The sequence below is a fragment of the Delphinapterus leucas genome, chromosome 2 (assembly GCF_059928025.1).
Source record: "Delphinapterus leucas isolate spDelLeu-1000000601 "Yukka" chromosome 2, BTC_Dleu_Yukka2, whole genome shotgun sequence".
NCBI classification, from domain to species: Eukaryota; Metazoa; Chordata; class Mammalia; order Artiodactyla; family Monodontidae; genus Delphinapterus; species Delphinapterus leucas.
This window is the reverse complement of record NC_143130.1, coordinates 138,215,831-138,228,343: the sequence shown is the minus strand read 5'-3', so window position 1 is coordinate 138,228,343 and position 12,513 is coordinate 138,215,831. Positions and strand designations below refer to the sequence as shown.

Sequence of the window (12,513 nt, the reverse complement as noted above, 5' to 3'; positions counted from 1 at the left end):
ATGTTAAAAAAAAAAATCCCTCACTTCCTCACCTGAGGTGAGACCGGGACAGAGAACCACTTCCTTCCACAAATGCAAATGGCCTGGCACATCTAACACAGAGATGAGTTCTTCCCCCTTTGTCTCTCCTTCCCATCTCTACATCCTTTGCCTTTCTTTCCTTCCTTGCCAGCTCAGCTTTGGGCTGCTCTACCAGAAAGGGCTGCTGGCTGTTCTCCCTAGAACAGCTCAGGCCCAGCCCAGGGACCAGGAAATTGTTCTACAGGGAAGAAGCAGGAGGCCCCAGTCATGCTCCCCCTTATGAGTGCTGGATGCTCGGCTGCCATTTTCCATGGTCTCTCCCTCTCTTTTCACTCTGGTCACCTTGAAGAACAAACTGGCTTCCAGGCCTACCCCTTGATAAAGCAACCAATCAGACTACAATGGAAAATACTTTCAAAATATGTTAGGATTTGCTTGTAGTGCTGGACTAAGGTGGGTGTGGTGCTGACACAGGTTTCTGTGGCATGGTGTCCTCCTGGTTTTCCTCCCACTTCTGAAGCAATCGTTCCTCCATCTCCTTGGCCAGCCCATCCCCATCCACCAGCTCTCAGTGCTGGGGCATCCTTGACTCTGCTCTCCTCACTCTGGACCTCATTCATCCTATGGTTTCAGTTATTCTCTACCCAGGGATGATTCCCAAGCATGCATCTTCAGCACAGACCTCCCCTCTACATTCCACCCAAATGTGGCCCTCTTCCAGGATTCCCCATCTCAGCAAATGACAGCACTATCCATCCCTTGTATCTGGGTGTCATTTGGACATGTCACTCTCCTTCAATAACCATCACAAATCTTGCTTGGTCTGTTCTAAACATTTGTAGAGCCCATCAATTTTCCCCCCCATGAGCCCCCAGCCCATCATCTTTGTCTTCCTAAGTGCTCACCCACATCCATAATTGCTCTTCTTCAGTATAGTTCCCACACTGCAGCTCGAGTGATCATTTTTTTAAGCAAATGTAGCATGTCCCTACTCAGCTTAACATGTGTCGATGGCTGCCTGCTCCTCTTAAGAAGACAACGTCTTCATGATGCCCCATCAGGCCCTTCATGAGCTGGCCCCTGCCTACCTCTCCAGTCCCATGTGAGCCACTCTTCCTCTCACTCTCAACTGTAGCCAACTGACTTCTTACAGTTCCTTCCAGAGATCATGCTCTCTCCTGCCTTGGGGCTACTGCCCATGTGATTCCCTCTGCCTGGAACTCCTCAATCCCCTGAAAACTCCCAACCTTCCAACTGCTGCTAAAAAATTACTTCCTCAGGAAACTTTCTTGGACTGCCTCCTGACCCCTCTGTCCCTTGAATTAGTTTTCTAGGGCTGTGGTAACAGAGAATAACAACTGTGTGGCTTAAAACAATAGAAATGTATAGTCTCACAGTTCTAGAAGCTACAAGTCCAAAATCAAGGTGTTGGCAGGGGTGGTTCCTTCTGGGGGCTACGTAGAAGAATCTGTCCCATTCCTGTCTCTTAGCTTCTGGTGGTTTGTTGACAATTTTTGGCATTCCTGAACATGTGAAAGCATCACCCCAATTGCTACATTTATCTTCACGTGGTATTCTCCCTGTGTGCATGTCTGCATCCAAACTTCTCCTTTTTATAACGATACCAGACATATTGGATTGAGGGTCCACCCTATTCCAGTACGACCTCATCTTAACTAATTATATCTGCAAGGACCCTATTTCCCAATAAGGTTGCACTCTGAGGTACTGGGGGGAGGTGGTTTAGGGCTTCAACATATGAATTTGGGGGGAACATAATCCAATTCATAAAACCCCTCATTCCCAAGGTGGAGTCCTCCAGTTATATCTTGTCATAGTCCTACCCTGCAGACTTTTTCTTCAAAGCCCCAATCGCAGTTTGTAATTATTCATCAAATAATCACACAAGCAAAAGTGTACTTGTCTCCCCATAGATCGTAAGCCCCAAGAGGGACCATGCCCATTTTTGTTGAGCATTGCAACCCAATGCCTGGCCGGTAGCAGTCATTCAATAAGTCATCACTGAGTGAACAAATAAATTCAGGTCCCTGATTGCATGTCAATGTGAAGAGACCAGCCCTTGTCTCCCAAGCCTGCTCAGTCACTTCCTAGTGCTCCAAATTAAGTCATCTAAGACAGGTAGAGCTGGCGGCCAATCACTAGTTCATCAACTGCTGCCTAGTCTCAGTGACCGCTTGAAACTTCAGCATCACCCCCCTGATAAAGCCAAGGCCCTGCTGGAAAAATCCATGTCTGAGATTTGTTAGCACAGTGCACTTTCATTGTCAATATGCCTCACAAGCACCAGTGATTATTACTGAGGAGGCTGAGGGAGCTTCTCTGGAGAGCTTAAAATAGGTTACTTCCCTAAGGACCAGAATAGTTTAGCTGGGTGGTTAAGGGATAAATAAAGTAAAGGAGCTTCCTGGCGCCTCTTTCATCTCTAATATTCTAAGACCCTTGTTGCTTGATAACTGTGGACATAGTCCCTCAATGCAGACAGAAAATGATTCTTAATCCTTTAACTCTCTGGCCAATACTTAGATCAATGAGTCACTGGCAACAGTGCAAGAGAACACTGAAGAACCCAGATAGGTCAAAAAGCCTTTCACACAGATACAGCTGTACTCCTGGAGAAACCGCCTTCCCTGTGTGCTCTCATGAATACGTGCAGAGTGTTAAGATAGTTTAATATCTGGCTTTTATGTTTCATCATCTCATGGCGTGAGGAATGCTGAATACTCTAAATGTTGGACTTCCAGAAGCTTGAACCCATTGACCTGCCACAAGTAATTACTTCTGAAAGGCTCCTGAGCCAGGAAGAAGCTGGGAGGACTCACAAAGCCAAGGTGAGTGGCAGCAAAACCTGGAGGGGGTGGGGAACTGGGGGGCTGGCCATCCTTTTCCTGTACTCCCCACACGGAAGACCTCAAAGGCAAAGAGAGCTATTAAGTCATTCAGAGCTAGAACTTTCCAAAGCTATCCATTCTCTTCTGGGCCTGCTTCCAACTGGTGATTACTCTTGCCTCTCAGATGAACTCTGAGCCCTTCTCTGCTGCCTGGTGAAAACAGGGAGATGTAGATGAGAGAGAGGAATTTTACTTGGAGATTGGTGATTCTAGAAGCGTTCAAATTTGTGAACACTTTCCTCCCCTGATTCATTTCAGAGTTATCTAGATGCTGCCATCCACAGATGACTGAGTTGATAAAAGATGTCCAGGTACTTTTAGATCCCCAAGGCCATGTTTGTGATACTGACAGTGCCCATAGAGATGGGCCCCTCCCTTAGGCTCACATAGCCACCACAGTTCATGTCCACAAGGAAACAGAACAGGGGATCACTGAACACATTTGGCTGCATGTCCCTTCCCCTTCCTGGCCACAGCAAGTGATGAATGAGGGTATATTCACCCCTGGCTGCCCTCATTAACTGTTCACATTGTCTCACTGGAGTTTATGATACACCGGGGGAGATCACCCAAGTCACACATAATCAATTTTAAATCCTTCCTAAACTGCAGTGTACCAGGGCTTATAGTGGAATATGGGAGTAAACCCTACAGAAATAGGTTGGCCCCCCTCTAGTTTCACAGCCAGACAATTACTCAATGACAGAAGAAGCAGGGAGAGAGAAGCAGGTCTCATCAAACCGCAACACATTTCTGGAAAGATAGTTAAAGCAGCTGTTGACATGGAAAGTGATATCTTGTCAAAATGAGATATGGAAACATATTTCCATGCAACGTTTGCAAAACGCTACAGGAACCTTAAAAATGATATGGTACACATGGCAAATCGCCACTTCATTCACTGATAGCTTCACTAAGAACTGGTCGGGAAGCTGCAACGGTCCACCTCTGACGTCACAAGAGATCTCTATGGATTATGACTGACGACTAAGATCTCACTCTGTTCCAAAAAGGATTTCAAGTTGTGATTGCAGAGTCAGTAACTAATTACCCCATGCTAACGAGTGCGTCATCTTTCATAGCAGGAACTGGAAAAGAAGATGCAAACTCTAATGTATCCTTCTGGGAAAAGACAGTATTTACATAAGATGCAAATGCTGGAAATGAACCGTAAAAGACAAGAGGTAAACATGAGAAGAAGAGGGTCATATTTACCAAATGTACTCTACATAATCACTGCCCTGGCACACGAATATAGTTAAGCATTCATCTCTAGTCTTTACCTAGCATTTTAAATTTAGTCATTGGAGCCGAAGTTTCAACTACTGGGGTTGAGAAGAAGCAGGAAGGTCCCTTCTGCTAGCAACTCTGTTGAGTCTTTCCTCTGTTTTCCATCCTCTCAAGGATGTATCCATGTCTCAAGTCTCCCTTTTTTTAACTGTTGCTTCTATGACATTCTGGCTCCAGCAGGAAAATGAGGTTAATTTTTCTTGGTTTAGTAAAAAGGAAGAGGGTGGTGAATTGGTCTGTGTATTGATACCTAGGCATCTCTCTATAATTTAAGCCATAGAATCATTTTATAAGCAAGGTCTCTTGTAACAAACCCCTTTACAGTAAGGTCTCCTGTAAATGTCATAACCCAAATTCCTCACTCTAGTGAATAAGCCTGAAGTCCCTGTCTTCTGCAATTCCAAATATATCAGCTAGCCTATGGTGAAATGGTTTTACAAAGGTCCTCACTGTTTTGAGATTATAGGCATGCTCCCCTTTCTCCTAACAAACCTGCACCTGAAGAAAGTTTCCATACCTTCTAACAGGAAAAAAGAGAACCGTGTTCTATTTAGGGTATGACAGATGTCTACAGATAAGCACACAATTTGCAAAGTAGCTGATCTGTTGACCTTCTCTGGTGAAAGTAGCTTGAGGGGAGAATACTAACTGTTTATAGCTGATCAATTTCAGGCCCAAGTGGAATTGAAGACAAGTCTTCCCAAGGAGGCAAGAACTAATAAGCAGAAACAGAGGGACCATAAAGTCAAGAAAATCCTTCAAAGCATCCCAAGAAATGATGACGATGACTTTCTAACCTTGTTGCCTGATGAAACCTTGAACAGAAGTCCAGGTGAGGCACACAATTTTTTTAGTAAAATATTTCAAGCATTTTAAAAACTTCATCAGATAAACTTCTGATGTGGAGTGGGGAAGGTGAAATGCAAATCTGACCATATCACTCTCCTGCTGAAAAAAGAAAAAATCCTTCAGTGAGTCTCCTTGAGCCTGAGGACAAGGTATATAATAACTCCTTGCCCTGATACTCTAAGCCTTCAGGATCTAGCCTCTGCCTACCTTCCTGGCTTCATCTCCTGCTATGATCACTCCCAGCCCACACACTGCAGTCAGGCCAGTTGCTCAGGGGCCTCAGATGGCTCTGTGATTTCCAACAGACATTTTGCTCATAAACTCTGTGTTGTGTTGCCCCATCAATTAGCGTCCCATTAAGTTTTCCCTGTCTGTACTCCCCCAGAGCAAACCCACCACTGCAAATGCATGGTATTGTTCACATACAGAGCTTACTGCGCTGTGGGCCAATCGCCCATTAGCAAGACTGACCGCTTAGAGACCTACAGAAATGCTGGCCTCCTCTCTGGAGGTCTTGAGCTTCTAAGATGCAAAGTTACCAGCTGAAAGAGACACTGCCCCTGCTCAGAGGAATGAGATGCTTAATCAATAAGTTAATTAAATAAGAAAAGGCTGAAAAATCTACTTGGAACATCTATTTAACCTATAGTCCACGTCCCAGAATGAAATATGCTGTGTAGTCACATAGAAAAACAACTTTTACCATTTAAAAAATATTGACAAAACCACCAAGAAAGGCGCCTCAGTTAAAATTAGACACTTAGAGTCATTGCTTGAGATCAGGCCAAAAAAAACCCCAACATTTGGAAGATGCTCCAGATCTGGAGAGGCCAGGGGAGACAGAGGCACATGGAGAAGGGGGTTCTCCTCTGCTCTCCTGATACTTTTTAAAGCTGTTTCATTTAGTTCCAGCTAAGGTTTCTTGAGTGCTTACTCTAAGCCAGGCACCGTGGTCCACCCTTAACATGAATTATCACGTTTAAGCTTCACACCTATAAGACAGGAGTTACTATTAGCCCCCATGTGACAAGCCAGGATTCAAGGCCGGGTCTTTCTGATTCCAAAGGGTGCACTCCCACCCATCCCCTCATATAGCCTCATCAGGACTCCAGCGACTCAGAGCTGGGTCCAGGACAACCTTGGGAAAGTCAGCAAATGTAGAGGTTATGACTCCTCCAATTTCTGTCTCAAGAGAAGGCTTCCCACTGCAAAGCCTTATAGACCTCGCCACTCTGTAGACATATGCTCAAGCAATGGTTCCTTTTTACATATTCCGAAGTAGCATCTTTGATTACCTTCTTTGTCTTCTAAAAGCAGTTCACTTTTCTTTCTCCTAAAAATGAAACGTCGCTAAGATCATAGACTTCCATGAGCATTCTGCTAGTCGGGTTCTGGTAATTAAGGTTCCTCTGTACCCGGCTCCTCTTATTTAAGGCTCTATTTGTCCATTGTTATTCCCTCTTTTGGAAGGTAGGATGAGAGTTTCAGCTCTCTTGTGAGATAAAAATCAGTCTTTGTTTCTTGCTGCCTCTTTAAAATGAAATCACACATGCTTTACCTATATTTTATAGATAGTTACATAGTAAATTACATATATCTGTGTAATACATGATAATATATAACTTACACAAAGTGAACATTGCTCTTTTAGGTATACAATTCTATGAGTTTTAACATGTTAATGTGGCTCCTACACTTTCCAGAAGCCATATGAGTCTAGTGAGTAGAAAAAGCACTGGACTTGGAATCAAAGTCCTTTATTTGAGCCCTGATGGTACATTCACTAATTGTAAGCTCCATGGGAGCTAGGATCTTTTCTTGTTCCTATAACAGTGCCTGGTACATAGCCGCTCAATAGTACCACTATTAGAATAGAATTAGAATAATAGAAGCCCGAATAGTACCGCTAAGAGCAGCCGCACAATAAATATTAGCTATATATTTGTTCATATAGCTTTATTCCACAGAGAGATTATAGCTAACTTCCAGTTGTCTAACCTCTTTGAACCTCAGTTTCCACATCTATAAAATGGGAATAAAGCATTGTGTCTACCATGTAGAGTTTACATAAAATTCAAACGATGTGTGTAAAAGCACATATAAAATGTAAAGTATCATATGGATAGGGACAAAACTGAAGAAATATGGAACTGATGTCTTATAGTGAAAATAACTACCTGCTTCAGGGGAAGTGTCACTCCACATACATCATTTGAATGTCACCTTCACAACTCTGGTCCTATCTGGCCACTTGTACTATTATTTACTTAGTATTTTCCTTTAAGGTATCTTGCTTTGTTTTATTTTTATAATTTAGCCTTGTCTGTGAATTAACTGTGACATTATGGGTTCGATATAGTGGTAATACATTTTTCTAAAACACATATTATAAAATACATAACCATCAAACATTTTTAATGGTTGGTATGATCCTTGTACTACCTAAAATCACTCCCTATTTTTCCCACACTGGCTTCTGTTTCTTTCCTCTCTCCCCAAATTAATTGTGAAGTAGGATACACTTTCCTCTACTCTGCTCACCCAAAACACATTTAGGTTTTAAAGGTTGTGTTTTTCTTTTTTTACTTTTTCTTTAAGTCTAGCAACCATAGAGAATCAAACAGAGATTTATCAAAATGTAACAAGTAATAAGACGTCTAGCTCAGAAGTTCTCAGACTTTAATGCTTAGTATACAAAACTTTGTATATAGTGCTTTGTGAGTGACTTAAGGGATTTTCAAGGATAAAACTGAACATGTGACTTTTGCCTCACATACTAACTTTAGAGTTGAAATATCATAACACCAAGAGCGTAGTGAGAGTCAAGCTATTGCTAATATTACATTAGATCCCACCATTAACAAATGGTCTCTTCCTGTTTCAAAGCTCCTGCCTCTAGTCTGCAGAAAATCCCTGTTCTCAATCTGAGTGAAGCTTCTAATAGTTCTGGGCTCATGTGTAGAGCAGAGATGATTGACACGCCCTGGCCCCAATGAATGAAGCCCTTCCCAGGTCCCAGTTACCAATACTTCCCGCCTGCCAAAATTCTCTGATGGCTCACTTGTTCATTCCTTTACTTGTTTACTCTTTCAACAGATACTGAACTGAGTAGATGTGGTTCTTACACAATAGCACACACAATGAACAAAGGAAAGTCCAATGAGAGTATAACTGAGAGACCTAATAATCTGAGGAGTTGGACAGTTTCTGTGAGGAAGTGATATTTAAGTTGAGACAGGAAGTAGCTGCATGAAGGGAGCAGGTGAGCACGTGAGCATAAGGAACAGAGTCCTGGGACATCCTAAACTGTGATTGATAAGTGTGCAAAAGCCCTTGAGTGGGAAGGAGCCTGACAGATTCCAGACACCAGATGGAGAAGAGACATTGAGATAGAGAATGACTGGAGATGGCTCTGGAGGCACAGTCAGGGCCCAGGGCACACAGGGTCTCATAAATCAAATAAAGACTTTGAACTCTATCTTAAGATCAATGGGAAGCCACTGAAAGGGCAAGTAAGTGAACTATTGGGTTTATATTTTAAATATTACTCTGTCTGAACTGTGGAGCATGGATGGGAGAGGAATGCAAGAGGATGTGGGGAGACAGGTGAGAAGTACATAGCAGTAGTGCAAGAGAGAGGTGGTGTCTGGACCAGCAGAGAAGGGTGACACAGAGGAGGGAGAGAAGGAGCCAGATATAAGATATTTAGGAGAGAGAATTGGCAGAACCTGGTGATGAATTACACATGGGTACGTGGAGAGAGTGAGGTGGCCAGGAGGATTCTTGGGTTTCTCCTGAAGAACTAGGCAGATGGAACAAAGTTACAACCAAGTGCTGGACTAGGGTAACTGGGAGAAGAGGCAGGTTTAAGACAGAAAAAGAAGGTGGAGCTGACATATTGTCAGGAGACATCAAAGAGGAGGTGTCCAGTTGTACAAAAAATGTATCAGAGCTCAGGAGACAGATTAGGGCTGCAGAATAAATTAACTATAGTTTTCTGTCGGGGCTGTGTAAATAGACAATGCTAGTAAGTAGAGTAACATGCAAGGGGAGAGCAGGGTAGCCCCTCAGTGATGCAGAAAGGGAACTCGCGAGTCACAAGGCATGAATCCTCACGTTGAAATGTTTAATATTCTTTTGTAACCGTATGCAACTTCAGATATCAAGGGCTTAAATAAAATATGCCTTAAGGTTTGATAAACAACAATCATGAAAACAACTTCTATAAAGTTACAGCTGATTCCGCCAGACCGAGGGGAAAATCTGGACTTTGACCCAGGATGATTTTCCAAGCTTGAAAATGATCGTTAAGATTTTGTTTTCTTAAAAGCCACCTTCCTTGCATAAAGCCTGTTGTTCTGAAGCGCATTCTAAAAGGGCACTGAGTACTACTTAAATAAAAAGCTAAAGTTAAGACATACATGCACAAAATCCCACACCAAAAAATAAATTAAATCTCTTCCAAAAAAAAAAAGAAGGTAAAATAAGTGCCTGACCCTTTGAGCTCCCTAGTTCTGTAGATCTGGCATCTGTGTCTCTGAAAAGCTCCATAGGTGATTCTGCTACGAAAGGCAGAGCTGATGTGAAGGTTAAGAAAAGTGTATAGTATGTGCCTAGCATGTAGTAGAAGTTCAATAAGTAGTTCCAGGCAACATCACCTGTGCAATATTCTTGCCAAAACCACTTAATCTTAATTTAATCACAAGGAAACAATCAGAGAAGCCCGAATTTAGGGCCATTCTACCAAACAATTGACCTGGATGCTTTAAAATGTCAGTGTTAGGGAAAAAAGAAGATAATGAAGGTGGAGGAGGAAAAGAGCCAATGAGAGAGTTGGGGATGGGGAGAGAAAGAGAGACGAAGGAGAAGAAGAAGGGGGAGATGGGAGGGGGATAGGAGGGAAGGGGAGGGGAAGGCAAAGAAGAGCGGGAGAGAAGGAAGGAAGGAAGGAAGGAAGGAGAAGAGAAGAAAGAAGAAAAAGATAGGAGGGTGTTCTTGAATTAAAGAAGACTAAGAGACAAGAAAATAAAATGCAACACATATTCCTAGATTGGATCCTGGATCTAAAAAATAAAACACAAACAGACAAACAAAAAGCCATTATAAAGGGTATTACTGGGACAACCATGGATATCTGAATACAGACCGTATATTAGAAAACAATGTTGTCTCAATGTCATATATCTTAAGTGTAATAATTGTATTGTGGTTACATAGGAAAATTGCCCTTGTTCTTAGGAGACTTGTGGTGATGTATTTTGGGAGGAAGTGACTCTGCAACTAATTCTCAAATGGTTCAGCTGAAGAAAAGTGTGTGTGTGTGTGTGTGTGTGTGTACATATATGTATAAAACAATATTGTGACAAAATGTTGTTGATAAGTTAGGATATACAAGTGTATACTGTGCCATTCTTGTGACTTTCAGAAAATTAAGAAGTTTTTTAAATAGCAAGGAAAGCATTTTTAATGCTCACAGAAACACCAGTTGAAATCCTTTATATGTGTGTATGTGTGTGTGTGTGTGTGTGTATATATATATATTTTTTTTTAAAGAACACCAAGTAGATTATTTTGTGTTCCTAAAAACCTAAGCACTTAAACAAATACATCATTGTCAGGGGAAAAAATAAATTAAATGAACTTCTAATTCTTTGTAGAAAATACACAGAGTGCAGAATTTCTGGAACATCAAGCAAGTAATGACTATTGTCCCCAGAAAATTGGCAAATTGGAAACATGGTTCCGTGAACGAGAGGCTCGTGGACAGCTTCTCTGGGACAGTTCCAGCTCTGACTCAGATGAGTTGGGGAAAGACGAGAAGAAACCACGAGCACTGGTGAGAACCAGGACAGAGAGAATTCCACTTTCTGATGAGTTTTTTGATTGAGAATAATAATACTATTCACTAACCTAGATATTGAGTGCATTGAAAGCTTACTTTCCTTTAAAAATTCTCCAAGGTAGTATATGAACTATTTTGCGGACACCAATTCACTTTCTTTTCATTTTGAAATCCTAAGATTAAACCTGTGAGATATATTAATTATACTACATAACTGACTGCCTCAAAACTTAGGGGCTTAAATAACAGCCACTTATTGTCCAACTTTTCTGTGGGTTGCTGGGCTCAGTTGGGTGGTTCTTCTGCTGGTGTCTTTTGAAGTTTTTCATGCTGTTGAAGCCAGATGGCAGCTAGGACTGGAGTCCTCTGGAGGCCGACCAGGACACTGAGACAGCTGGACCTCGCCCCCTCTCTGTATCATCCCAGAACCTCCTCATGTGGATTCCCCAAGTGCTCTCTCCTGCAGGGTAGTGAATTTGCTTTTATATCAGCCCAGGGCTCCCCAAAGCAAACGTTTCCAGAGGAGGAAAAGCTGCCTATCCTCTTAAGTCTAATTCATGGAACGGGCCCCAAATCACTGCCCCAACAACACACACTCGATTGGTTACTACAAGTCATAGGCCAGGCCACAGGTAATGAAAAAGGGGCTACACAAGGCATCAATTCCAAAGTGTGGTCTATTGGGGTCCATCTCTGAGACATGGCACCCCACTGTTTTAAAAGCAAATTATTTCTTATAAAACAAATAGATGAGAGAGTAAATTTGATAGAAATAAAAATGACTTTTTAAAGAAAAGTCACAGTGATGCTACAGTAGACAGTAAGCTCACTTAAGTCACTTTCCTGTGAGTTAGAAACTTGTTACCTCATAACAGAGAGGCTATAGGAAAAAGGTAAAATAATGTCAAGTGTGGAACGTCACTGTGAGTTGAAACTCAAAATTAAATGAAGATCCCTTAGATTATGGTGTAGATCTTAGAACTCTTTAAAAGGAAACTTAGAAATGTTCAGTCCAAAAGTGATTATATTTACAAAATTAAATTTTTTTTACCCTTCAAGCAATCTACTTTATTCAGATTTTACCAGTTACCTGTACTCGTTTGTGTGTGTATTTAGTTCTGTGTAGTTTTGTCACGTGCGTAGATTCATGTGAGCAACCCCGTAATCAGATATAGAGAAGTTCAATCACAAGAATCCCTTGTGCTATCTATAGGGGCCCCCAAAGTAGATTTTTAGGCAATTTTAAGAACTTCTTTTGTATAAAATTTGACTCCACTTTTAGCATAACCTAAAAATATTTTTAAGCCATCCAGAAGCTTCTAAGAATTTAGTGAACTTTAAAACAAAGTAAAACAAAAATACCTTTTAAGCCTTCTCTAGGAAACTTCCAAAAAGAAAACAATAGAAACACCCCCTGAATTTGACATTCAGTGCATTCAGATCAGTCACTAAGAAGATAAAAAGACTGCTGTGTCAAGGGATGAACATTCATGTTTCTTCCAAGGACAGAGACAATTAATTAGGTCATCCCTGGGCATTTTTACTCCCAGTTCTTTGCAAGCAGCATTCTTACTTTTTCTTTGGGAGGTAAAAAGCGTATTT

General features: G+C 41.7%; 1 protein-coding gene across 1 annotated transcript in view; it reads left to right on the top strand.

The window, feature by feature from the left end:
• Nucleotides 1–11,211, top strand: part of CCDC198 (coiled-coil domain containing 198) — a 29,795-nt gene extending 18,584 nt beyond the window's left edge. The window contains exons 3-6 of the mRNA XM_089907751.1: nt 2,784–2,870; nt 4,013–4,114; nt 4,893–5,052; nt 10,727–11,211. Of these exons, the coding sequence (XP_089763877.1) occupies nt 2,784–2,870; nt 4,013–4,114; nt 4,893–5,052; nt 10,727–10,956 (579 nt within the window). The 3' untranslated portion in view covers nt 10,957–11,211. The remainder of the gene's footprint in view (nt 1–2,783; nt 2,871–4,012; nt 4,115–4,892; nt 5,053–10,726) is intronic.
• Nucleotides 11,212–12,513: the final 1,302 nt, after the last annotated feature.